The sequence below is a fragment of the Balaenoptera musculus genome, chromosome 2 (genome assembly GCF_009873245.2).
Source record: "Balaenoptera musculus isolate JJ_BM4_2016_0621 chromosome 2, mBalMus1.pri.v3, whole genome shotgun sequence".
Lineage (NCBI taxonomy): Eukaryota > Metazoa > Chordata > Mammalia > Artiodactyla > Balaenopteridae > Balaenoptera > Balaenoptera musculus.
This window is the reverse complement of record NC_045786.1, coordinates 23,761,429-23,788,943: the sequence shown is the minus strand read 5'-3', so window position 1 is coordinate 23,788,943 and position 27,515 is coordinate 23,761,429. Positions and strand designations below refer to the sequence as shown.

Genomic DNA, 27,515 nt, shown 5'->3' with positions numbered 1-27,515 from the left:
TGAGCTCTTTTTAAACCAAATATTGGTGCTGGTGCCCTCTATCTTACCTACAAAAATTTTAGTAACATCCTTCTCCCTCAACCATCAGAGGACAGAGGACTAGTTAACAAAGAGGCCCAAACAAAATAACTGTACCTACCATCTCCTTGGAAATCCTGTACTTGGGTTCACTACTCTAAAGGGAAGATGTTCTTATTTATCATTGGACAACTACTTTTCTCCTACCCGTTCATATTTATTCCATTTTTCTCATAACTCACCATTACTTCATCTTTCCTTTCACACAGAAGTTTGGCTTGCTTATTCCTTTAGAGAAATAAGGTTTGTAAAAAGGCACTGATAATAATATTCATCTCATCTACCCTTAAGCGTCTTTCAGTTATTCTGTTGAGTAATTTCTTTTCCTCTCGATAAATCACTCATCTACCTAAGATATTGGAAGATGTGAGAAATAGATCCTATGACTCTGGAACAAAATGTTCAGTATTACGGAAATTATAGTACCCAGACATTCTAGACAAATTGTCCTTGAAAGTATAACTTTATGTAACATGTAAACTTTCTGACATTTAGGTAAGTAACTCCCATATCATATGAATAATTAATCACTTGACCAAAGTCAGACACAAGGAAATACTTATAATGAACAAAGGAATAACCTAAGTGAAATATATTACATTTTAAACTTAAAAAGAGAGAGAAGAAGAGGCCCAAGTCACATAGCAATAGGATTTTATATAAAATATAAGTTAATGAGTAAGGGTTTTTTTTTTTTAACTTACTTGTTTTCTGTTTTTTTGTTTTAAATCTTAATCAGGGGTCAGCAAACTATGGCCATGGCCAGTCCATCCCACTCTCTGTTTTTTATGACTCACAAGCCAAGAATGGTTGAAAAAAAATTAAAAGAAGGATAACATTTTATGAACATGAAAAGTATATGAAATTAAAAGTAATCTTTTATTGTCATAGCATAAGGATACATGACTTATTCCTTGGCAGCAATAATGGAAAAGAGATGGTAGATTCATATAAATGTGCCTTTACTTAGTTTGTATACAGCCAGGGGGTGTAATGATGCTCTTTTGAAGTGGAATTAATGAGCAGACTAGCATTCAAATGGGGGAGTTTGAATAGTCTAGGAGGAGGGGTTGTTTACTGCTAAAGAACAGGCAGAGAATAGAGTCTTTTGAAACTACAGGAAAAAGAAAAAGCTTTACAGGGTTCAAATTATACACTCTCTTTGGAAGATCTTTAAGACAATATTTAGTTTCTAAATCTTATAAAGAAATTATGCCTTTGACCCATGATCCAGGAAGGTACTTTGAGGTTAGATTATTTCCTCTATTCTCTATTATTGTCCCTTGAAGCCAGACAGAGGGCCCTTGTTTTCCCCTTAATTTAACGTGCCTGGAAACTGGATTCTAAAGGGTCTGTGGTCAGTCCAGTGCCTCCTTCTGATAGTGTTAAAATTCAGGGTGACTTTACAAGGACCTCAAATTCCTTTAATAGGTCTCCCAGTAATGGGGACCCAGAGTTCCTGTTAGTCTGTATTGAAGATGAAACTAAAATACTAACCCTGAAGTTACAATCTCAACATCCATAGTTTGTGGGGGTGATATGAATGGGGAGAAACAACACATTCAAATAAATCATTAAGTAACTGAGTCTGGCCCAACAGTCAAGTTTTGCCTTGATGCCGAGAAAGCAGGTAGGTTTCAGCTTGCCCAGGAGCAGCACCTGGAGCCATATTGATCAGGATTTTGAAGGTCCCGCTGGACTTGGTGACAGAGAGTACAGTGCGTGTGATGTCCGCTATGGGATGGGCAAGTGGCAGCACAGTCGCCATGTCATTTGTTATCCCAGTCTTACCATCCCTTTATTTTGAGCAAGTGTAGGGAAATTGGGCTAACTTTCGGCATTCGTTCATTTATTCATTTCTATGAAGGATATAAATAGAGCAGAGTAACGTGAGGAAGGGAGTACCTTAGGGGTGGGACTGTTTAGATAGGATTGTTGGGAAAGACATGGCAGAACATTAAATGTGTGGTTATATTTATAAAGCTCAAAATTCTGTTAAAGGAGCTTCTCATTAAAAAAGATAACTTTAGGTATTGGTAAAGTATTAAGAAAAAAGGTCAAGGTTTGTAAAGATTTGGGGGTGAATAATGGTGGTGCTTAGGGGGTTAAGTGTTCTTTCCCCCTCACATTTCTCAAATGTATCTTGAATGCTGTCGTCTCCCTGGTACTGGGGAGGCAGCTCTGTCCTTTTCTCCGTCTGTTCCTTGGCTCTTCCGAGGGCAGAGTGGCTCTCCCACCAGGGAGCTTTGGTCTGGTCGGTAGGGTTACTGTACTGGAGAAGTTGGGAGCTGGTCCTGCTCTCAGGACATTGCTGCCCGTATTCAATGAGCTCACCAGGGAGGGGGTAATGAATTGGGCCCCGCCAAAAATCCAGTAAGGCTCAGTTATTGCTCCAGTTAGATACTGTATTTGATCAAGTGACACAGAATCATTTATGATACCTTTCATGAAAACAATATCATTATCATTAATAATCCTAAATTTTCTTTTGGCTGAGAGGTCACAATAAGTATTCTCTTTCACAAGTTTAATCCTTTTCCCAAAATATGCAAATTATGCTGAGATATTTTTCAGTGACCACTTTACTGCTGGAAATTACAGTTTTCTTTCTGCTAACATTTCATCACCACAGCTATGAGTATTATAATACTCATGGTATTATGTATTTCTTATAATTCAGGAAATTCTTTCATTAATCAGACCTCTCTCAGCAGAGGTGCTGAAAATTGGACGCTTTTTTTTTTCATGTAAGTAATTCAGTTTTTTTATTGCAGTTTATAGAGTTTAGTTTATGGCTGGGAGGAGGCTTCTTAATACTTGTAATTCCTAAATTATTTATATATGCTATAAAAATGAGAGCTAAAACTTTGCTCATTAATCTTGAAAAATAATGTTCAACCTTTAAAAATGTAAAATATGTACAGATATTTGTTGTCTTTTTTTTTTTTTTCTTTAATATATTTTCTTTATTTATTTTTGGCCGTGTTGGGTCTTTGTTGTTGCGCACAGGCTTTCTGTAGTTGTGGAGCTGTGGCTTCTCTTGTTGCAGAGCACGGGCTCTAGGCGCGCGGGCTCAGTAGCTGTGGCTCGCGGGCTCTAGAGCTCAGGCTCAGTAGTTGTGGTGCACGGGCTTAGTTGCTCCGCGGCATGTGGAATCTTCCCAGACCAGGGATGGAACCCGTGTCCCCTGCTTTGGCAGGCGGATTCTTAACCACTGCGCCACCAGGGAAGCCCTGTTGTCTTTTTTGTGGTCCAAACTTTTCTGATTAACTATTTTTGATAGGACAGCCAGAAATAGACCATAACCATGGGCAATTACAAAAATAACCATTTAAAATATTTTTAAAGAAAGTAAGCGTTTTATATTTTTATGTAGCCAGATTTCACTGAAAGACATATAATAGGTGAAACGTGTATAGTGGTGTTTTAGTGACAAGTTCTTTAGAAAAATAATAGCAAATGATTTTTATCTCACTTTCTACATTTTTTCCTACACTTAAAATGTCATTTATTCATATGTAGATTTTTTTCCAGTCTAAAATTTAAGGGTGACTTAAAGAGAGAACATAAAGATACTAGAAAATACTAGGAAACCGAGGCCAAGGAGAGGAAAAAGAAGCAAATGACTGCACATCAAATATGATTATGGCTTGCTAGCAATAAGTGCAGAGTGAAATGCAGTTTTAAAAAGGAAGGTACCTCCTAGTTTCTCAGGAGAGACAAAGTTTTTGAAGACACTAAATTTGAAATTTTATTTCCATAAGGAACCAGATGGCAAGAACACCTTTTTTTTATTTGACTGTTTCTTACACCAACCCCTGATCCAAGGATGTAACCTAGACACACACTCAGTGAAGGTGCCTCTGTAAGGAGTCTTCCTTTCCCTAGTTGAAACATTCACTTTCTCTTTGTATTAGTCAGGACTGTTGGTTGCAAGTAGGAGAAACCCTAATCAAACTAGCTCAAAGAAACTGGCTTTAGGCAAAGTGGTAACAAGGGTTCAAAAACTGTCATTAAGACTCTGTTCACTTTCTTTTTCTCCGTCTAACCTCTGTGTGGTGGCAAAGATGGTGCAAGTTGCTCTTGGCTGGTGTGGTTCTTAGTGCTCACAGGCTGAACTGCCCGCCCCACCTTTCACAGCATCTGCTGTGGGTTCCCATCCAGGAACCAGCCCCAGTGGGAGGGGGGAGAGCCCTGTTAGAAGGGGAAATGTTAGGTTCCAGAAGGAAAGAAGGACTCTCCTACCAGAATAAGGGATGAGGGGCAGGCAAAAACAATTGATACGTTTTTATTTTATTTAGGGAAAGGCAATCAGATTCATATCTTTATAAAAGTACACTGAGGAGGCAGAGCAAGGAAGCTTATTGGTTAAAGAAAAGATCCTTTAGAAATAAAGTTTAAGAACATTTCAGACCATCATCCAGTCAGATTTGGAAGGCCTTTTGTTCTTCTATTTTTAATTTGTTTCCCTTCCGATAAAACTGTCTGCTTTGATTTAAAAAAAAAAAAAAAGAGAGAGAGAGAGAGAGATTGAAAAGTGTTGATAGTTTTCTTTGTTTTGCCCTGGTTAACTTGCCACTGATGCTGAAACATTTCATAGGTTATTTTGCCTATATTAGAAGCTAACTAACAAGAACAGTGACCCACCCCCCCCCAAAAAAATAAATAAGAATAAAACTCTTGAGTGACTGTATTTAAAATTTATGGCAAATGACTTATTTTTAACGCTAGTGAAAGATGGTAACATTACAAATGAAACTTCCTAGCAGCTGAACAATGAGAACACAAATTGTGGGTGGTATACATTATTCTTGCTACCTTTTATACTTATAAATTCAGCAGACCCAAACCCATATATCTCAGTTATAATTCCAAGAGGAAGCAGGTGGTTAAAATTTTTCTTACTCGGGTCTTCAGCCCTTTTCTGATTTTTCCAGACTAGGATATCTTAACCTCCGTATATCACTCTCTCATTTTTACTGAGCTAAAGTTATGATGGAATCCCCAAGTTTAATTTCTTCCTCTGGCACATGATAGTTTGTTGAGTAACACCAAAGATGCAGTGTATTCAAGAGAAGAAAATAGTATGCTGTCAGAAAAACTGGCTTTAGGTTTTGGGAAATGTTTTTACTACCCAGTAAAACAACTGGAAAGATTATAATCAAAGCATTTCCATCTTACTTGTAAACAATTACAGCAGTCCTTACACGGATGCCACATTACAAGACTGGGGAAAATTTACTGGATTCCATTCTAATGCAATTAGAGCTAATTTTGTTCTTTAAATGAATAAAAGGTCAGCTAGTAAATCTAGCTTATCTTGAGTCCAGACTTCAATAAATTGTTTTATTTAATTTGTTGTAAAAGATCTTATCCTTAATGGGTCTAGGTCTTATTAGTTCACTTAGGTTTTAAAATATTTATGACCACCTTTTTAGATATGATTTGAATGATAGTTGGAAAGTTTCTCCCTGCAGTGTTATCGAGGCCCAAGATCACTAATTGAGTGAATATAGGAAGGTACTTAAGATTTGTTATCTAGACAAAGCTGATGCGGACTTCCAGAATTTAAATGTGACAGGCAGAGGTAATTTAGCTATATCATGGTAACCTTTTGGATACTATCTGACTATAATTTCCCCTAAAGATCAAACTACTCACACTTCTAGTGTTTAAAGAGAATGTATACCTACTGATGAGAACACTCTTACTATTACTGACAGCAACATAGAAAATGTAAATTCTTTGCATTCTGTTGTTCCCTGTCTTTTTAGGGGCTATGACATTAAAATACTTACATAGAGACTTTAGAGGCGTTGTGTGATGCTTCTTCCTTCCTGTTCCCACTCCAGCCTTCGTAGCTCGTGAGATGGAAATTTGTGTCACTGCCCGGCCTCTGTGATTTAGAACAGGGGTCCCCAACCCCCAGGCCGCGGACCGGTACCAGGCCATGGCCTGTTAGGAAATGGGCCGCACAGCAGGAGGTGAGCAGCAGGCGAGCGAGTGACGCTCCATCTGCCGCCCCCCGTCGCTTGAACCAACCCCCCCCTTGCCCCCCAGCCCCCGGTCTGTGGAAAAATTGTCTTCCACGAAACCAGTCCCTGGTGCCAAAAAGGTTGGGAACCGCTCATTTAGAATATTGCAGCCTTTTTTAAATGTGGCTGCCGTAGTCTCAACACATGGGTTGGGTTGAGGGACACGTCACCGTGGGGACTGACTAGACGCGTTACCCCGTTTGGATTTACTCTTCTGGGTTCCAGAACTGCATCTGTCCTCACGGCTTGTCCTCCAGGGTCCAGCAAGGAGCCCAGCATCCCTCCTGATCTTCAGGACCAGCTCCTTCTCCATCCCCGCCTTTCCTGACCCCGCCCTCCCCCCCCCCCCGAAGTTCTTTCCCTTCGTTATCTCTTCTCCTCTGTATCTTTCTCTCCTTCCTCTGGTATCTTCCCTTCAGCCTTGGGTTCTACCATCCTAAACCTTCCCACCTTCACCAGCCTCCCCCTCTAGATGAGGGAAAGGCCGTGTAACTTCCTCTTCTCATTCTCGCTTCTCAAAGCATATTCCTTGTATGTACTTTCTTCCAATTTTTTTTTCCAGTTTTATTCCTAAACTCCCTACGCTCTGGTTTCTGCCCTGGAAACTTTTCTGAAGCTTCTCATTAAGATGATTAAATGCGTCCCAAGGCGGTGCTGCAGGCCTGTGACTTCATCCTTCCTGCTTTTCAGATACCGTTGTTCCCACCAAGCCCTTTATGAAACTCTCTAGTCCTTGTTTTTCTTGGTACTACGTGCATCTGGTTCTCTTTCTCCATCGTTGCTTCTACCTTTCTTTGATCACTTTTCCTTTCTCTTCTTGCCCTTGGCCTACTACTCTGTTCTTTCTCCCTAAAGTTTCTTTTTCACTTTTCAAAATTAGGTGATGATGATTCCCAAATCTTTACTTCCAGCTCAGATTTCTCCCCAAAATGCAGACTAGTCTGCCCAGTTACCTGCTAGAAAGTCTGGAAAGACCAGAGGCACCTCAAACATGGCCTTTCCAAATTGAATACACCATTATTTCCCCAACCTTGTACTCCTTATGCTTTTTATTTGTTGATGATGAGATCAGAGCCTCCATTTTCAAGCTGTCTTAGTTTCTAGAGTAACTTGAAATTAGACAAACACACTCTGACTGGGAGAATTGGGAGATTTTATTTATGTCATATCACCAGATGGGACATCTGAAAATTAAGACGTGAATGTCTCCCAGCTCCAAAAGTGTTGTTTTGAACAAAACTTAAGGAAAGAGAAAGACCCTTTCCTGTGAGGTCTCCTTTGAATGTCACCTGAACTCTTGTACCTCCCAGTCACCATCTTCAAATTTGGGTCTTTCCTCCTTGTCTAGACACAAGTAGTCATCAGCACCAGAGGAGGAAAGATGTTGATGCCTATTCACAGGCCTCTGGAACTGCCCCCCACCCCCCAAGCAAAGATGCCTTCGGCTCGGAAACACAAATGCCCTTAGCTACCGGAGCTATTTTGCCTCCTTGAGAGAATAACAGATTTTTCAGTTTTCCACTTTTCAAATCAAGTACCCAGCACCGATCACCCTACACCCATCTGAGCTCTAAGCTCTACCCTCTAACTGTAAAAGCTCCAGCATCACAGAAACCCAAGGCAGGGGGATACCTCCCTCCCTTACTCCCAACCCCTCACCCACCCGACAGCCAACCAGTCCCCAGCCCCTCCCCGCCTGACCGACAATATTTGTCAATTCCTTACCCTCTTCTCCTTTCCTGCTGCCTCTCAGAACTGTTCTCCATACTTAGTCCCTCCAGAGCAGTCTGTCTAGAATGCTTATGCTTTATATGTTGTGGCACTTCCAAACTGCTTGCGGTTTCCCATGCAGAACAGGATGCTTTGCATCTTTATTCCTTTTCTCAGGTTGTCCCATCTGCCTCAAATGCCTCCACCCCCCTGCCTCTTCATCAGAGTCACTCGTATTCATCTTTTAAAACTGTCACTTGTCATTAGGGAAAGTGATCACAGCCCACCTTCCCACCCCTACCCCAGGCTAGCCATCCTTCTGCCAAGTGCCCAGAATACACTGTTTTCATCCAAATTATTCCACTTCGTATGCTTTATTGATCTACTACCCTTATGTGACTGTCTTCCCCCCACAGCCGTTTCTTGGAAGTTGAGGGTGTGCCCCATTCACCTTGAACCCAGCCACCCAAGGGTAGGAGACGTAGTAGACGGGCGATAAATATTTGTTGAGATGGATTCACGGACTGAAACAGCCTCTCATCTGTTGAACCATAGCACTGATTTTCACTCTGTTTGAACAAGCTTTCATAGATTTGAAGTGGTATCAAAATAAAGTTTAATTGAGTTACTTTTCCAGAATGGCTGTAACATTAGGAGTTGGTTTTATCAAGTAAAAACTCCTTAAGTAAGAGGGCTGAAGGGGACAGAGGAAGCTTACTCTTAGCCCTGGAGTACAATGGGAAGGCTACGTTTGGTCTTGAAATCTTCTGTCAGAGATTGCTTTTCCTTCCTAAACTCTGACTCCTGGTATTCTGCCTCACTTTAGAGGTCCTTTGAATAATAAGAGGATGCTGAAAATAAGTTGCTTAAAGGAATTGGAAGATCCTACAGGTGGAGTGACTAAGTTTCCAAATGTGTTTTATTAAATAATGTAAAGTCGGTTATTCTGTAGTCTATGTAAAAGGGAAATGTGGATTTTTTTAAAGACTTGCATTATCTATCTAGTAACAGATGCACCTCTCATATACTCTGGATAGATGAAAAATGACACCCCTCAATTTGAATCTGCTTTTTTTTGAATCTGGGAGTAGCTTTTCTCCCAGAGCACACTCACTGATTGCCCGTCTTTGGCTCTCTATGCCGCATGTACTTAGGATTTTAATCAATTACTTCTGCTTCTTTAGTCCACAAAGGTGAAAAAACATATGTGTGTGTATACATCTCTATATATATCACATGCTATAAATATATATATATATGATATTTTTTCCATGCTATTTACTGAGGAAGATAAAAATTCATGTAAAGCATGGTGATTTTTGGTGAAGACACAGCAGCTATTATCAAATTTTAATATATTTTAAAGTAGTGTTGGGTTTTCCAAGCATGACTTCAGTAATAACTGAATATTATAACACTACAGTGAGATACAAATCTTAATCACAATCCTGTTCATTTTTCAGGTTCACTGAATATCATCTTACTGCTTTTAATGTTTTCAAATAACTGGGATGTTATTTAATCCTAAAATGAATGAATGAATGAATGAAGGTTTATCTTTTATGGTTAACTTGCAACTTTAGCATATGTTCATGTAAAAGTATCTCATCTTTCTCTATAGACTCCAGGCTCAGAGAGTATTAAAAGTGAAGTTTCATCAATGTTGAATGTTCAGTGTCATTTGGTTTTGCTTTTTCTTACTAAATGTACCCTTTCTTTGCTGGAGAGAAGCAGAAGCTTTTCTAAAATCACAAAATCTTTTAGAAGTTCTCACTCCAGGGAATTTGGTTTTTGAAAAGAACCCTGACAGTGCCCTAGACAACACCCTCATGGTTTTACATTTTTTACAAATTGTTTTGCATTTGAAAAATACTAATTTTGATTATATACATAGTAAAACTGTGTCGAAGGAGATACACTTGTGCAAATGGTAAATTTGAATCAGATGTTGGTTCTTCTCTCAGGAATGTAGATGTAAACAATCATAATAGAGGTGGAAAGTGTTAAAGTCTATAAGAGATGCATCTCAAATGATACAGAAGTTCAAGGTGATTGCTTCCAGCAAGGAAGGATCAGAAAAGACTTGGGTGGAGCAGAATCTGAGGAGGGTCCAAAGTGCTGACCTCCTGAAGTCACCTGAAATAATCCTGTGTGTGTGGTTGTGTCACCAACAAGATATGCACTGAGGTTCATTCCTTTCCGTTTATTTTTGACTTGTAGGCAATTTTATAAATTTAATTTTCTGAATATGTAAGACATTTACTTGCCCCCAAAGTTGAAACTATGTAATATGTTCAGAGATGTCTTGCTTTCCGCCCTTTCCCTCTACCTTTATCCTCCTCAACCTATAGGTTACCATCTTTATTTCTTTTTTTAAATTATCCTTTTGTATATCTGTCTGCAAATATGAGGAAATATGCATTATTTATTATTTATCTAAGTATTCATGCCCTTTTAGGGTATTTTACAGATTTGCAACATTTGACAATAGAAGTCTAATCATTTGGGTATCTTCTTTGGAAATGAAGATTCTACAGTGGCTATATTTTCCTCTAATTACTTCATGCAATCTGTTTCATTTTTCAAATAGGTCATGCCTGAATTAAAAGACAAAATGTTTGCTACTTGGTATGTACTTGGGCTATGACAAGATAAGATGATGTAAATATTCAAGAGGCAAGCCATGAGCTTGAGGAATTAAATCCATTTACAGTTATGTGCTAATTATATGAATGCTAAAAGTCGAGCTGTGAGGATCAAGAAGAATAAGGATAATGATTGATTTGAAGAATCAACATAGCACTGATTCTCATAATTGTCTTTTGTTATTTGTTCCTTTTGATCACATGTGAAATATGGAAATGACTGTGTTATTACACTTTGGCATTTTAAGTACCGATCTAAAATATAATTTCTCCTAAATTCTGAATATTTGTTTATGTACCTAAATGCGATAAATTAAATACTTGGTATATTAATTTTCTATTCTCACATATAACAAATGACCCCAAAACTTAGTTAGCAGCTAAAACAATAAACATGTTACTTCCTAGTTTCCCGTGGGTCAGGAATTCGGGTGGTTCTGACTCCAGTCTCCGTCAAGCTGCTGCCCAGGGCTTCAGTCACTGGAAGGCCTCACCAGGGATGGAGAATGCACTGTGGGCTCACACAGGCTGTTGGCAGGAGGCCTCAGTTACTGGTCACACGGGCCTCGTCCTAAGGCAGCTTCAGTGTCCTCATGACTTAGCCTCTGGCTTCCGCAGAGCAACTGATCCAAAAGAGAGCAAGGCAGAAGCTGCAGTGTCTCTTATGACCTACCTCGGATGTCACACACAGTTGTTTTCACGATATCCTGTTAGCTGTCCAAGTCAGAGCTGTGAGAACACTCCACCAGGGTGGGATGGGGCTGCCTGCCACGCTTGGGCTTAGTATTTCCGGGACTTTACAAGAAAAGTAAGAGAGCAAAACTGTGATGTTTTAGATAACCACAGACACAATGATCTGGTTTTATAGTAATATATAGTGAAATCTTAGCTTACAGTACAACATGGGAATCTGTTTCATGTGTATCTCAAAAGGTGCATGGTATTTCTGAGATTGATCAAAGTTCTAAATCTGAAGAAGAAAATCAACTTGTGGCTTGAATATGTGTGTGTGTGTGTATGTATATATATATTTTTTAATCAAAGTGGGTTTTCTCCCAGACATCAAAGAACTTCCCTGTTGAGAAGTTTATATAACATTCATGGAGGTGCTTATTACAGTAGTCTTTACCTATGGCATCGTTTTGTCACCATTTAAAAATGGCTGTTGGCTTTTGAGGCAAGTAAGTGAGCCATGTGAGGGAACTTTTGAACTTTGTGCAGTTCAGTAGCCAGTCATACGGACTTTGATAACTTTGATGGCTGGCTTCACAGTGTTTGCACACAATCGCTGACTAATGAGGATCATTAAACTCCCCATGTAGACGTATCCAAATGGTGTTTGCCTCTAACCTCCGAGCCTCCGTGTGGCTGGAGAGGTGAGGACGGGCCCTTTGTTGACTTGTCAAGCTGTTGAGTTTGCATTACAGGCCAGGCAGCGCATGACCCACTCTATTTATTTCACTGTTTTGTGCTGGGGAAACAGGTAAAGAAATCCTGCCAAAACTCCTCCTTCTGCATGTTTTTATGAATAACACCAGTGTTTATAGCAGCTAGAGCCCTCTGATCAAATCCTCCAAAAGATGTAATGTTAGCAGCGTGGAGCCATTGTGGGACCCAGCTGTGGGCGGTGTTGGTTACTCTGAAGACATTGCTTATTCAACAGAGAGCTCTGGAGGAGAGCTTACTATGCAGTTAAAGAGGAGGGAAAGTGCCACTAAAGGGAAGAAGCACAGAGAAAGTGCTGTTTAGAAGTAGGAAACAATAAAGATCGGCGGTGGAGGCCAATAGGAATCCAAAATTATTTTTACAGTGATCATATTAGGTTGAGTAATGATAGTTTATCTCACAAGTGATGAGAAATTATATCATGTGATACTATTTATGTATTTTTTCTGTAATGTTCTGTAAATTAAAGAGATAATAAAAGAATTGTTCTCAAAACTGTGCCTCCAGTTACCACAAAAGTAACTGAGCGGCTAGAATCAAAAATAACTTTCAAACTGTGAATTTTCTGGTGAAATTCAAAAGAGTTGGGAAGGACAAGTCACTTTAGAGCCTATATAATACCAGTCTAATCTCTTGGAAGCAGAAAATGAGGACGTGTTTTGTCTCATCAACACTGAGTACCCACTTTTATTTTTTTTCCTTTTGCTACTCAGAAAATTTGAATGGGAAATATAAATATATATACATCAATACATACCAAATTTAAAGGGGAAATTTAATTGAACTGGAGGAATATTTGGCATTTTGGAAGGATTATCTTTATTATGAGTTATTTTCATTAAAAGACCATTTCTCTGAATTGAAAAATAAAATTTGTACAAGTAGGTATTTCTGAGATTTCAGGTACTGCCCCATAAATTGATCAACAGTCTGTTTACATCCATTGGCTGCACTGCTATTGCTAAACCATTCTCATGGGCACCATTCACAGGCCTTGTAGGAAAGGGAGAAATCTAAGAAAAATAGAAAGAGATGAAAGGGGATTGAGAAAGAGTCAGGCAAGGCAAATAATATTCATTACGGGTTTGGTATAGCTTAAAACAATTTAAAAGCATTTCAGATAAAAGAATGAAACCTTCATGATGTGTTTGTACCTTGCATTGGTGTCATGATCATTCTTGGTCTAAGAATGAGTAGAAAGATGAGGAATTAGAATCCATGTTGGCACATAGAAATCTCAGTGGTATTGGGACTCATTAAGTAGTGTGGAAGGAAGGTAGGCAGGAAGGAAAGAATAGAGGAAACTGACCTATTTTTAAATATTTTAAACAGGCAAAAAATATTCAAAAGTAAAATAATTATTCTATAGGAGCATTCTCCCTGTAATATTAGGCATTAAACATATTAAAGTTGATGAATATGTATCAAGACACTGTGTTTAATACTGCAGATAATTCAAAGACAAATAAGATAGTACATACCTTACTCCTGAGGGATATACCACTTAATGTGAGTGATAAAGACAGATATGCACACAATTAGGATACAAAGCAGCCATGGATGTTGTTTTCTGGGTTTTTTTTGTTTGTTTGTTTTTTATTTATTTTTGGCTGCGTTGGGTCTTCGTTTCTGTGCGAGGGCTTTCTGTAGTTGCGGCAAGCGGGGGCCACTCTTCATCGCGGTGCGCGGGCCTCTCACTATCGCAGCCTCTCTCGTTGCGGAGCACAGGCTCCAGACGCGCAGGCTCAGTAGTTGTGGCTCACGGGCCTAGTAGCTCCGCGGCATGTGGGATCTTCCCAGACCAGGGCTCGAACCCGTGTCCCCTGCACTGGCAGGCAGATTCTCAACCACTGCACCACCAGGGAATCCCGGATGTTGTATTTTTTTTGAGAAGGCCCAAGACTGTTATTTCAAAGAAAATACCTGAGAGCATTTGTTATAGATGATAAAATTCAAGCTTTTACGTGAAAGTTAGAATTTTGGAAAACATATCATTACAAATTGACAGCTCCTCAACAATTTAAGAAATTTTTGATGAGATGGATGGTAACACCAACAAATATGATTTTTTAAAAATATATATATGTATAAATATTTGGAAGTTCTGTATAATTCAGTGAACAATATTTTAGATCACCAGTGCATAATGTTATAAAATCATGCATTGGTAAAATATCTATTCAAAGTGCCAGACAGGTCAATGGACTTTAATATAACAGAATATGAAAAGCTTATTGATATGGTTTCAGATTCCACATTGCAACTAACTTGTAGGAAACTGCCATTTGCTTTTCATTAAAAAAATGCTACCTGTTAACGTGTAATGGGTTTGTTATTGTTATCTTTAAATGAACTCTCTAATTATTTTTAAATTTCTCAGTTTCAATTTTTAGTATGGTACGTATTGGCAGATATAATGCACATAAACAAAAGTTCTTTATGTTTCTCACTAATTTTAAGATTGTAAAGGGATCCTAGGACCAAAAAATTTGGGAATTGCTACTTTAGAATTTCTTTTAGTAAGGGTCCACTGGGGGCAAATTCTCAGATTTTGCTTGCCAGAAAATGTCTTTATTTCATCCTATTCTTGAAAGATGTTTTTGAAGACAAAATTTATTTGCCTTTAGCATATTGAAGATGTTATTCCACTGTCTTCTAGATTTTAGCATTGCTGTTGAGAAGTCAGCTGTCACCTGTTTTTTCTTTGAAAGTAATTGTCCTTTTTTCCTTTGGGCTCTTTTCAGACTTTTTTTCCTTGCCTGTGATATTTTATCTTTTCACTCTGATGTGTGTATGTATAGATTTCTTTTTATCTATCTTGCCTGGGATTTGTTGGGCTTCTTATATCTGTGGATTAGTATCTTTCATCAGTTCTGTAAAAGTCAGATATTCTTTATTAACATTTTACCTCTGTTTCATTCTCTTTCTAGAATTTAGATTAAACAGTACTAATTAGACCTTTTTATTGTATTTTCTTTGCCTCTCCAGGCTACATTCTACATAATTTCTTCTCTTCTATTCAGTTTATAGTTCTCCCATCCACTGAGTTTTAAATTTCAGTTACTGTACTTTCCATTTCTATAAGGTCTGTTTGGATCTTTTCAAATCTGCTAGATAACTCTGTGTAACCTCCTATTACCTGCAGATAATTTCCAGTTTTGCCTTTTATTTTTTTAAACACTGTAAGCAGAGTTGTATTGTAGTTGATAATTGCAGTATCTGTGGTCTTTATGGGTCTCTTTATACTGTCTGTTATTCCTTCTGGTTCTCCCTGTTGCAGCTTTGCTTCCTTATATGTTTATCTTTGATTCTGTGCTGCTTTTTTTCTTAAATAATTGTCTGTATTAATAATATGAAGCCTAGATTTTAAGTTACTTCCTTTCAAGATGATCAGTGCTGGGTACCTAGGTGCATTACAAGTGCAAATTACTTTAAATGTGTTGTCCTGGACCACCAGAGTTGAGAATTCATGAGACCTGATTCAGTCTTACCTAACTGGTATAGCCTGTTGGGAGTCGTTAATGTGGGGAGGGAGTTCTATTAGACTTTCTACTTTGACAGGCCCTGGGCTTTGAAACCTGTCCCCTGTATCAAAACCAAAGATCAGATTCACCTTATACACAAATGCCCTCAGAGTGAAACATCTGTGTTCTACTTACCTCTCTGGGTTCCTGCTTTTCCTTTAGTTTTGGTTCCAGCACCCTTATTTTATTTTATTTTATTTTATTTTTAATATCTTTATTGGAGTATAATTGCTTTACAATGTTATGTTAGTTTCTGTTGTACAACAAAGTGAATCAGCTATAAGTATACATATATCCCCATATCCACTCCCTCTTGAGCTTCCCTCCCATCCTCCCTATCCCACCCCTCTAGGTGGTCACAAAGCATCGAGCTGATCTCCCTGTGCTATGCGGCAGCTTCCCACTAGCTATCTATTTTACATTTGGTAGTGTATATATGTCCATGCTGCTCTCTCACTTCGTCCCAGCTTCCCCTTCCCTGCCTGTGTCCTCAAGTCCATTCTATACATCTGCATCTTTATTCCTTCCCTGCCACTAGGTTCATCAGTACCATTTTTTCAGATTCCATATATGTGCATTAGCATACGCCAGCACCCATATTTTAAACCATTATGGGAAACTGCCTCCCAGAACAGTGCTTTTAAATTTTAGTCTAACCATAAGAATAAGGAGTGCTTGCCCTATGGATATAAATTCCATAGTAATAACTTGGACCTCTCATCTTACATGTAAGGCAAACCTCACTCAATAAGCACTGAGAGACAACAGAGTGTAGTTGTTAAGATCGCAGGTTCTGAAATCAGGCTGCCTGGGTTTAAATCCTGGCTCTGCCACATAGTAGTCTGTGAACTTGCGTAAGGTACTTAATCTCTGTGCCTTCGTTTCTTCCTCTACAAAAGGAGGATAATATCAGCACTTGTTACCTCATTTGGTTGTTATGAGGGTTGAGATAGGCAAGTGAACATTCAGCAGGTGCCGGCATGCACTTGGCTTTCCAGCACTCACAACAGCTGGGAACTTGGTTAGTGCTGGATAAATATTCACTATGAATTACATTAAGCAGCTATTGAGTGTCTCCTGGACAAACAGCCCATGTTAAATTCTCTTGGTCTTTGGCTGCATTCGAGTTAGGAAGGTGATCACACTCACGTGAAACAAGTGGAGAGCAAGTAACAGCACTGTTTATTTGCTTGTATAATGATGGAATTTTTGAAATACTGTTTTATAGTCTTCTGACCAGAATAGCAAAGAATCAGTGCTTTGTAGGGGAGGTGTTTTTCTAAACAAGGACTTTGAGAAAGAGGCCCTGTGTGGATTGGTCATGACAATGCTGGGGATGACATGAGCAATGGCCATGACACTTCACATTTGTACATAGTTCTTGACGGGTTCCTCCCTATTCAGGTTCTCACCATAGCCCTCACAGGCAGCTATCTTTATTTATACTTTGTTGATCAGAAAAGCAAGGTCTGGGAAGGTCAGTGCGGGATCGTAGGAAGAGGTAGGTCAGTGCAGCCTATTTTAGAGAGCAGCTCCGGATTCCTAATAAAGATGAAACTTTATGTCTAGGAATATAGCCCAGGGAGATGCATCACCATATTTACAAGTTAACATGTAACATTTACAAGGTAATACGTTGTACAGTCAGTAGGACAATGGGCAAAAACCCTTTGACTTATTCATACTATGGAATACTATATAGCAATTAAAATAAGTAATATATATCGATAAATCAAGAGCGTAAAACTAAGTGGGCAACTAGTAAACAAATAAGTTCTAAGGATCTGATACACAGCATGGAGATTATAGTCAACAATACTGTATTACAAATGTCAAGGTTGCAAGAGACTAGATCCGAACAATTCCCTTCAAAAAAAGAAATGATAATTACGTGGTGTGATAAAGGTATTAGCTAATAAGGCCACTGCAGTAATCATTTTGCAGTTTACAAATGTGTCAAGCTGACACACTGTGCAAACTTACACAATGTTGCTTATATCTCAGTTACAAAAAAAAACTAGGTGAGGAAAGCTAGTTGCAAATGATAAATATAGTGTGAATTGTTTATATACTTGAAACACATAAAACAGTGGTACGGTATGCATTGTTTATGGGTATCTGCAAAGGCAGAAAAAGTTCAAAGAACAAAAATTTAGAAACACACCTCCTGGCTGGAGGACAGTGGTTCCTTCTGGAGGAGGGAGGGAGGGAGACCAGAAGCAAATATGTTTTCTCTAAACTTGAGATGATATACTTATTTCCCCTCAAATAAAGGCACTTTGTAAAAAGAAAAGAAGAGTTTTAGAATCAAATAGACCTCGGTTCTAAGCCTGCCACCCATTTACCCAAATTCCTTTCTCTCTCTAATCCTGTTTCCTCATCTATAAAGCGGTGTCACTATAACTTCTTTGAAGTTGTTGTGAGGGCTAGGTGAGGTGATGTATGGAAAGCCTCTAGTATAGCACCAGCTGCTTAGAGGCGCACAGAAACTAGTACTTTTATTGTTTTATTTTTTATTTTTATTAACATCTTTATTGGAGTATAATTGCTTTACAATGGTGTGTTAGTTTCTGCTTTATAACAAAGTGAATCAGCTATACATATACATATATCCCCATATCTCTTCCCTCTTGCGTCTTTCTGCCTCCCACCCTCCCTATCCCATCCCTCTAGGTGGTCACAAAGCACTGAGCTGATCTCCCTGTGCTATGCGGCTGCTTCCCACCAGCTATCTGTTTTACATTTGGTAGTGTATATATGTCCTTGCCACTCTCTCACTTCGTCGCAGCTTACCCTTCCCCCTCCCCGTATCCTCAAGTCCGTTCTCTAGTAGGCCTGTGTCTTTATTCCCGTATTGCCCCTAGGTTCTTCATGCCCTTTTTTTTTTTTTTTTTAGATTCTGTATATATGTGTTAGCATACAGTATTTGTTTTCTCTTTCTGACTTACTTCACTCTGTATGACAGACTCTAACTCCATCCACCTCACTACAAATAACTCAATTTCGTTTCTTTTTATGGCTGAGTAATATTCCATTGTATATATGAGCCACATCTTCTTTATCCATTCATCTGTTGATGGGCACTTAGGTTGCTTCCATGTCCTGGCTATTGTAAATAGAGCTGCAGTGAACATTGTGGTACATGACTCTTTTTGAATTATGGTTTTCTCAGGGTATATGTCCAGTAGTGGGATCACTGGGTCGTATGGTAGTTCTATTTTTAGTTTTTTAAGGAACCTCCATACTGTTCTCCATAGTGGCTGTATCAATTTACATTCCCACCAACAGTGCAAGAGGGTTCCCTTTTCTCCACACCGTCTCCAGCATTTATTGTTTGTAGATTTTTTGATGATGGCCATTCTGACTGGTGTGAGATGATATCTCAATGTAGTTTTGATTTGCATTTCTCTAATGATTAATGATGTTGAGCAATCTTTCATGTGTTTGTTGGCAATCTGTATATCTTCTTTGGAGAAATGTCTGTTTAGGTCTTCTGCCCATTTTTGGATTGGGTTGTTTGTTTTTTTGATATTTGAGCTGCATGAGCTGCTTGTAAATTTTGGAGATTAATCCTTTGTCAGTTGCTTCATTTGCAAATATTTTCTCCCATTCTGAGGGTTGTCTTTTCATCTTGTTTATGGTTTCCTTTGCTGTGCAAAAGCTTTTAAGTTTCATTAGGTCCCGTTTGTTTATTTTTGTTTTTATTTCCATTTCTCTAGGAGGTGGGTAAAAAAGGATCTTGCTGTGATTTATGTCAGAGAGTGTCCTGCCTATGTTTTCCTCTAAGAGTGTGATAGTGTCTGGCCTTACATTTAGGTCTTTAATCCATTTGGAGTTTATTTTTGTGTATGGTGTTAGGGAGTGCTCTAATTTCATTCTTTTACATGTAGCTGTCCAGTTTTCCCAGCGCCACTTATTGAAGAGGCTGTCTTTTCTCCATTGTATATTCTTGCCTCCTTTAACTTTTACTTTTAAACGACTTACCCCAGGTCACGTGCCGGCCTGTGGAAGACGTAGGGGTCACGTGCCGGCCTGTGGAAGACGTAGGGTTTGAACTCAGATATCCTGGCTCTGAGCCTAGTTCTTCTTCCCCGGCATGGGTTCTGTGGGTAAGACAGTGTTAATGAAGAGACAGACCTACTAGAGAATGGACTTGAGGATATGGGGAGGGGGAAGGGTAAGCTGTGACAAAGTGAGAGAGTGGCATGGACATATATACACTACCAAGCGTAAAATAGATAGCTAGTGGGAAGCAGCCGCATAGCACAGGGAGATCAGCTCGGTGCTTTGTGACCACCTAGAGGGGTGGGATAGGGAGGGTGGGAGGGAGGGAGATGCAAGAGGGAAGAGATATGGAAACATATGTATATGTATAACTGATTCACTTTGTTATAAAGCAGAAACTAACATACCATTGTAAAGCAATTATACTCCAATAAAGTTGTTAAAAAAAAAAAAAAAAGAGACAGAGCAGCACGCAGCTCTAATCAGGACTTGGCGACATCACCAGGGAAGGAGCTGGAGCCTCACCCCCGCTGCCTGACATCTCGGCCAGCCGTGACCGAGTAAGTGGAGAAGCAGGTTGGGGAAGGGCCTTTAACCCTGAGCTCCGTTGCTCTCTGGACTCCCCAAAAAGTCGTTTGCTGCTAGAAGAACCAAGTGATTGTGCGATCATGTTTTTAGCTACCTGGCTTGACTCAACTATGTGTTTTGACTTTTCCTTTTCTCTCTTTTGTTGACAGTGTCATCAGCAAAGTGGTCCCAGCCCCCGAGGCTAAGCCAGCGCCTTCTCTGAACAGACCCAAGACGCCGCCGCCCACGCCGGCCCCCGCCCCTGTCCCCGTGCACGTCACCCCCGCTCCCGTGCCTTTGCCCCTTCTGGCCCCGGCCAGCGCGCCCCTCACCGGGATGCCCGCTCCGGCCCCCGCCGCCTCGGGAGCTGCCAGTTCCAAAGCCCCCGTCCGGAGTGTGGTCACGGAGACGGTCAGCACTTACGTGGTGCGCTACTTTCTATTTTTGGAGTATTTAAGAAACAGCCACTTAAGAGCTCACTCTTTCCTCATGAAAATGTTTTCAATTAAAAATGCAGTGTCAGATGAATCATTATTGAATTTCAGAGGCAATTCTTTATGACTGGAAAGGCATTTTCATTGCACTTTCAAGCTTTCAGCTGAAAAGTATTGTTAGGATGTTTGCATATTTAGTCTCCATAAATAATGTCAGAGCATTGTTTTTCTTTATTCGGCATTGTTTTGGAAGATGACTATATACCTATACACAGCACAATCAGTGTATAAATATAGAGGTGAATAGTGATAGTTAAACCCCTCATTGACTTTCTTGATCAAGCAGTGATTCACTTAAGAGTATAATTTGTGTGATATACACACGTCTGATGGGCCAGCTGCTCTTTCTGAGCAGCAGCACTAGTTATAGTAACTCGCTGGCTAAGGTGCAGAACATAGCAGGGCCTGCAGAGTGAACGGAAATGAACTTCCAGACACAGCGCTTCCTGGGTCCAAGCCGGTCTTCAGGTGGAAAAACTCACCTTGATGAATAAGTTCGCACGGTTGTCATGGAACCGTTTTTACGTGTTCTCCCCATACTTAATAGTATCAGATCTTACTCAAGCCCTGAATTCAATCAAGTAGTAAAGCACTTACATAAATATGTCCTTTGAGCTCTAGTAGAGTGACACATAAACAGACGACAAAAAGATATCAGGCACATGGAGGTCCTAGCTGAGCTGACACAGCCGAGATCACCAAGTACGTAGACTGAGATCTGTCAGCCTAGTGGTGGTTCGGGTCTTTCTGAATAGATGGGGCTGGAGGGTGGCAGGGTCAGACTGCTGCTGTTGTTGTTATAAATTGTGCAAGTATTACATCTCTATAAAGGCATTTGGGAAGGAAATTTCAATGAATCATTAAGTATTTGAGGCACTATAATGATACGAAGGATAAGAAAATCTCAAAAATCTTCAAAATATATACTTCAGAGGATATAAAGGCATGAAATATTAACAGGAAGAAAGAAATTGGCCATTCAAGACAAAAATAGAAGACATGATACAAAAATCTGTGATCATCAAATCAGTCCATTCAAGGACCAGTTGCTACAGATGTTTAATTGAGGCCGCATCACCCCAAGATTGGTTAATTGGGGAGGATTTTACACTTAATCTCCTCGGCCTCCATTTCTTCAGGTGTAATTAGGGGGTTGATAGACTAGGTGGTCGCTGATTTCTGATTCTCCAGTGGGTTTTTGAGTTAACTCCCTGGAGATGGATCAGATTTGCATAGACAACATGGATGAAAAGCCTTCTGTCTCCTCAGAGACACTTTGTAGACAGAAGACAAAACGTCTGAATTGAAGGAAGGACACAGGCTATACAGCAAAAAGGCTGATTTTGTCACTGCCCAATCTGTGACATTGGAACTGTCACTGACATTCCCTTAGCTCCAGTCTCCCCATTTCTAACCTATCCAAGCATTGTTTTAGGATGATGAAACCAAGTAAGACATTTGAAAGAACTTAGTAAACCGTGAAGGGCTGGGCGTTAGTTATTATGGGTGCTGTGGCAGATTTCCCATGTCACAGGGTCACGGCCTCCTAATTTCAAGAAAGGTCAGCCAGCAGCAGGACTGGCCATGCATGGCAGCTTCAGGGCCCAGGGCGCTGGGCCAGCCTTCGCCCCAGACAGCTGGCACGTGCTAACTGGTGGTCTCTCCCCTTGAAACTAGAGAGGACCGAGTCAGGGATGTAGCTGCCCACAGATTTGTTTAGGAAGCCTTCACATCAGCATCCTCTGCCTCTGTAGAGACTGTTTTGAGAATGGTCAGCCTTAAAATAGCGCATCAGTGGAATGAAACATCTCTGCCCCCCGTACACCCATCACACACAGAGAAAGCCATTTCTCTCCTGCACATCTAGTCAGTGTTGTATTTTAAAGTACCAGGAGAGACTATAGCTTGCAAAATAAACTGAATGAAATTATATGCTGTGTAATTGGAAAAACTTTAGAAAATTATCATTCCTGCTTTTGAATGCCCGTCATAGAATTGTTTCTTCCAAATCGGTCTTGTTCATGTGGAATTTGAGGAAGTTGTTCAGTTAGGGATGCTTCTTATTTGGAACTGCTAAGTTAAGTAAAGCAAAGTTCAGAGCACAGCATTATTTGTTGCAAAATAACATGAAAATGTGTGTCTCTTTGGCCTCCCGCGTCCCTTATTTCATTTGCCCTTTAGTTGATTGTACTTTACTGAAAATGTCATAAAGGGAATGGAAAGTTACTTAGTAACAACTCTTTTATATCCTTGATCTTATCAGGTAGTTCAGGAGAAGGGTTTGGCTAATAAGTAATAAGGCAATACATGCACATTGGCCGTATTTATTAATTCCAGGCCTGTGAATGCGATGGAGGAAACAACATAGAGTTAAGCTCAATAGCTTTCAAAAATATTCATCGTTACTTCCATGAAAACCCTAGTCATTCAGGATGTGTGTGTTTACAGGATTTCTTTAGATAAAAGTGGCTGTAGGTCATATTGCTCACAGAAATGATTATAAAATGCTTTGTTTTTATGACTTACAAAAGAGAGTTTAAAATATTCATTAGAAATGTCTTGGGAGTTCCCTGGTGGCCTAGTGGTTAGGATTCTGGGCCTTCACTGCCGGGCCCTGGGTTCAATCCCTGGTCGGGAACTGAGATCCTGCAAGCCGAGGGGCAAAAAACAGAAAAAGAAATGTCTTATCATTGAACACTTAGTAGCCATTTGCTTTTTCAGGTGATCCCAGGATAGTGGTGACCATGATCACAGCTTTACTAAACTGTTAACTACTGGGTTTTTTGTTTTTGTTTTTAGTTTAATCTGTCGGTGTATTAGCTTCTCAGTGTGAAGTAATGATCCTTATTGTGCCCTTTTTTGGGTTCTTCTTTCTCAAAGCATCTCTGTTTTGCTCCCTCCCCTGCAACCCCAGATCCGAGACGAATGGGGGAACCAGATCTGGATCTGTCCCGGCTGCAACAAGCCCGATGACGGGAGCCCCATGATTGGCTGTGACGATTGTGACGACTGGTACCACTGGTGAGTCCCCATCGTGGCCCTGGGGGGAGGGGCTCTGCACGCAGGGTGTGGGGGTGCCTCTGGCCCGTCCTGGCTTTTCTCCCAGGGCAGTTCCTCTCCGGAGAGCGGTGTACGGAGCAGAATCACTGCCAAGAGAAAGGCGTTCATGTGCATTGCAAAAATCACGAGTCTTTGGACTATCATTATTCAGCCTAAATTCCAAATGTGTTGCTTGGCTTATGTATCCTCCTGCTTTAACAAAGGAAAAGGAGCTAGAGGGGGTTCCCTTTCCTTTCTTGCCAGTCGTTTTCTGTAGCAGCTGCAGTGCTTGACGGCAACGCTAAGGGAACCCCCCGTAAACGTGTCACAAAGTGCAGAAGTGAAGGGACAGCTTGTGTGGTTTCTGCACCTCTTCAGCGCCCCCCCAGAACCGAAGAAACACCAGCAAAATGCATGCAGTCTTCCTGTTTTATCTTGAAAATATCAGATATAAAAAGATAGGAGTCCACTTAGTCACGTGCTATATGATATCTCTGAGATAAAAACAAAGCCGTGGCTCAGAAGCATTAGACTATTTCTGGCTGAAAGGATGAATGAGCTAATTAATTTCTCCAGCGGGGCCTGGAGAGGGGCTTTGTGTAAGGTGATCACCCACACGCCCAGCAGTAGCGCAGCATCCGTCAGAGCTATGTGACTTGGATTTCTGGTAAATACATCACAGACTTAGGACATTATTTAATGACTTGAAATTCTTTAAAAACACAGGAAAAGAATGTGTGGATAAATAAAGCTTGTTTGTCTGAAGCCTTTTCTTCCTTGGTAACCATGCAGGCCCTGCGTCGGGATAATGGCCGCGCCCCCGGAAGAGATGCAGTGGTTCTGTCCCAAGTGTGCCAACAAAAAGAAGGATAAAAAGCACAAAAAGAGGAAGCACCGGGCGCACTGACGCCCCGGGGGCCCCTGTCCTGATGCCTCGGGGGAGGTGCCGTGACCCCGCCTCCGTGTCACCTCCCACCATGTTCCTGAAGGTTATGAACCTCGCAAGACTGAGGACAGAAATACACCACCCGCAGGGATTTTCCTTCCGGAACACCCCGGCCTGGGGCCACGTGGTCGAGACCGAAGGAAAACTCACGTGGAGGCGGGGCACCGGGGCCACCTCGCCTCCGTTTTCTATTACCAGTGACAAGTATTACTAATAAAAAGACCATAATCTTCCCTTTCGATTTTCTTGATTCTCTCCAGGGCCTTTTCCTTAAGGTGTTAGATGAGGAGATGGCGTGTGGCCTGCCTTGACCGTGACTGAGGGTGACGTTGGTAGTCTGTCTGCGCCTCCAGCCTCCTTCCCTCTCTAGTGAGATAATCATAATCACATAAAAGAAAACTCCAGGTGGAGTGTCGGTAAATATTTTTGTGATGAAAAATATATGAAGCTTCCCCTCCCTCCCTGTTTTTAGTACTAACATGTAAAATGTTCAGGCTTTTTGTGAAATACCTTATATTTTTTAAGAAAAAGGTTTCTATCATGTCCTGTTGGCTTTTGTGCAAATTATTTTTGTTGACTCTCACCTATTTTCTGTCTCTGTTGCCTCCCGACTTTGCCCATTTCTCTAAACTGCTGGTGTTCTTCTCACAGCTTATCCATTTCATCAACTTGTATAAAAACTCTTCAGACCAGGAGATCTCCCCTAATGTAAATAATAAATATTTATGAAGTAGTTATTTTTAAAAATTTTTTATCATGTTTAAATCTGGCTTTCTCTGAAATCTGCTGTGATTTCAGCCATGTCTGTAATTACTGCTGTACATAAGCAAAGAAGGCTAGAAAAAAAGAGCCATGCGTAGTTCAAAGTTACCTACCTTGAGCTGAACCCATGCAGTACCCAAAACACTGGGGGAAAGGACCCGAGCAGTTGGAAGGAAAACAAGGCAATTTAAATCTATGGTTTATGATTTGAAATTGTTTTGTTATCTCTTGTTTCTGTAAATTTCTTTGACTTCCTTTTGTTTCAAAGGACATGTAGATTCCCTGAAAGTTAAAAAAAAAAAAAAAAAGGAAATATATATATATATATATATATACTGTAGCATTTTGTGTTTATATTGTTTTATTTCTGCAAATCTGTTCATTGATATTGTGGTTTAAGGCTGAAATGAAGTATATTATGAAATTTTTTTTAAAGAAAACTCATCAAATTTCAGGGTATCACAAAACTTTATTATATTACTATACTGCCCACTATTTATTATATGTTATAGATGTCTGAGAGATAAACCAAATATTTTATTTTTAATGTAAAACATCAAATTTAATTTTATTAGCATATTTTAGCAACTTTGGAATAAATATGGACTTTTACTTGATTTTGAAGTAATCCCAACTTGGGCCAGTGTAATGGATATCTTGAATACTAGAATATGGGCTTTGAACCTAATACAAATATATTAATAGAAATTGTGATTTTTTTAAATGCCAAGTAAATTGATACTAGTGTATGAATCATATTTTAAAACATATTATGTGGTTAGAGAAATGAGGCTTTCTGCCATGGATGTTAAATTGCAAATCAGTGGAAATGGAGTCACCCTTTCAAGATTGCAGTATTTCATTGCCCTCCTTGTTCTAGAAGTCAAAGTTTTTCTATCCCTACAAAGAAACAAAGCATCTATGTTGAGACACGTGTTTTTTGTTCTATTAATTTGAGATCATCCTAAATACTTTATACAATATTTTCACATGCACAAATCTACCCATTTAGTGCTTTTTGGAGAGGGATGGGGGTGGGGAAGTGCAAAATAAAGATTATTGGCTATTTCATAGTTTGCTTTTCCATTTTCTTTATTTAGGATTTAGCTCCTCGAGGCATGGTCAGTGTATCTGACGTTGCCATGTCTAAGTGACCTGGTCATGCCACTGAAATAAGAATGGAGGTGCCAATATATAACCTTCGCCCAATCCTACTGTCTGAGAGACTTCAGCCCAAATGACATTGAAGGAATTTCAATCAGTTTGTTGTCCCTTGCTATTTCATGGTTGCTTTCCTAAATCCAGTTCATGATTTTATAAATGGCCTTTGCAATAATAAAACCAAAGAATCATTTTCAGGGGGCTGGAGAGCTCAAGGGATTAGTAATGGAATACAGAGCCTTTCACCTCTAGGTCAGTGAGTTGAATCCAGTTCAGGTCACCAGAGACCCAAAGTTGTTACCATCTTCTGACTGTTCAGTGGCCTGTGTGAAACGGGCTGGTGGTCTCAGTCTCTACTGGATGCCTGTCCGTATACCAACCAAAGGAAGTCCGAGAAACTGCAAAAGGAAATGTGGATTAGAAAATGAAACCCTGGTGTTCCAAAGCAGAGTTAGGAAGTTGGGCAGAACCATCCTCCATAAAGTCACACTGAAGAAAAAGAGAGTAACCACAAGTGCCACAGACGTCACAAAGAGACTGGAGGTTAATTCACTTGCCCTAATGAAGTTGAACTAAACAGGGAAAGGAAAAACCTGTATTGGACCAGAGGGGAGAGGGTTACATTGGGAAAGATGACAGTTTAATTGGGAGAAAACCTTGAGGGGACCTACGCAAGAAGAAGAAAGTGGGTTTTGACTTTTGAGGGAGAAGGAAATCAGAGAGCAGCAGACATTTGAGGAACTACCGGAACTGAGAAAATTCGATGCAAAGGCACCAGGAGAGTATTTCCCTAGGGAGCATGAGAAGTCTCCCAGCGGTCGGGAAGCTGGTGGACCATCGTCATTTATGCCAGCACTACCATCTGACCTCAGCACTGATGATGCTTCGTGAAGAGAAGTAGTCTAGAAAAAAATTGGCCGGGCTAGTGATTTAATTGGAGGGGTTGGTATGAGAGAGAGAGAGAGACCCCTCCCTCCCAGGAACCCCATTCCTCGGGTGAGCTGATCTGCCCGCGGAGCCCTGAGGAGCTGGCCAAGCGCGATTTCTGTGACTGGCACACTGTTTGTCTTCTAAAGGTGTCTGCACTGAAGCACAGTGAGGAG

General features: G+C 40.2%; 1 protein-coding gene across 1 annotated transcript in view; it reads left to right on the top strand.

Moving 5' to 3' along the window:
- The window catches only part of TAF3 (TATA-box binding protein associated factor 3), a 154,298-nt gene extending 127,989 nt beyond the window's left edge, over positions 1 to 26,309 (top strand). Inside the window, exons 5-7 of the mRNA XM_036844098.1 lie at positions 20,181 to 20,436; positions 23,419 to 23,525; positions 24,336 to 26,309. Of these exons, the coding sequence (XP_036699993.1) occupies positions 20,181 to 20,436; positions 23,419 to 23,525; positions 24,336 to 24,450 (478 nt within the window). The 3' untranslated portion in view covers positions 24,451 to 26,309. The remainder of the gene's footprint in view (positions 1 to 20,180; positions 20,437 to 23,418; positions 23,526 to 24,335) is intronic.
- The last annotated feature ends 1,206 nt before the right edge of the window (positions 26,310 to 27,515 follow it).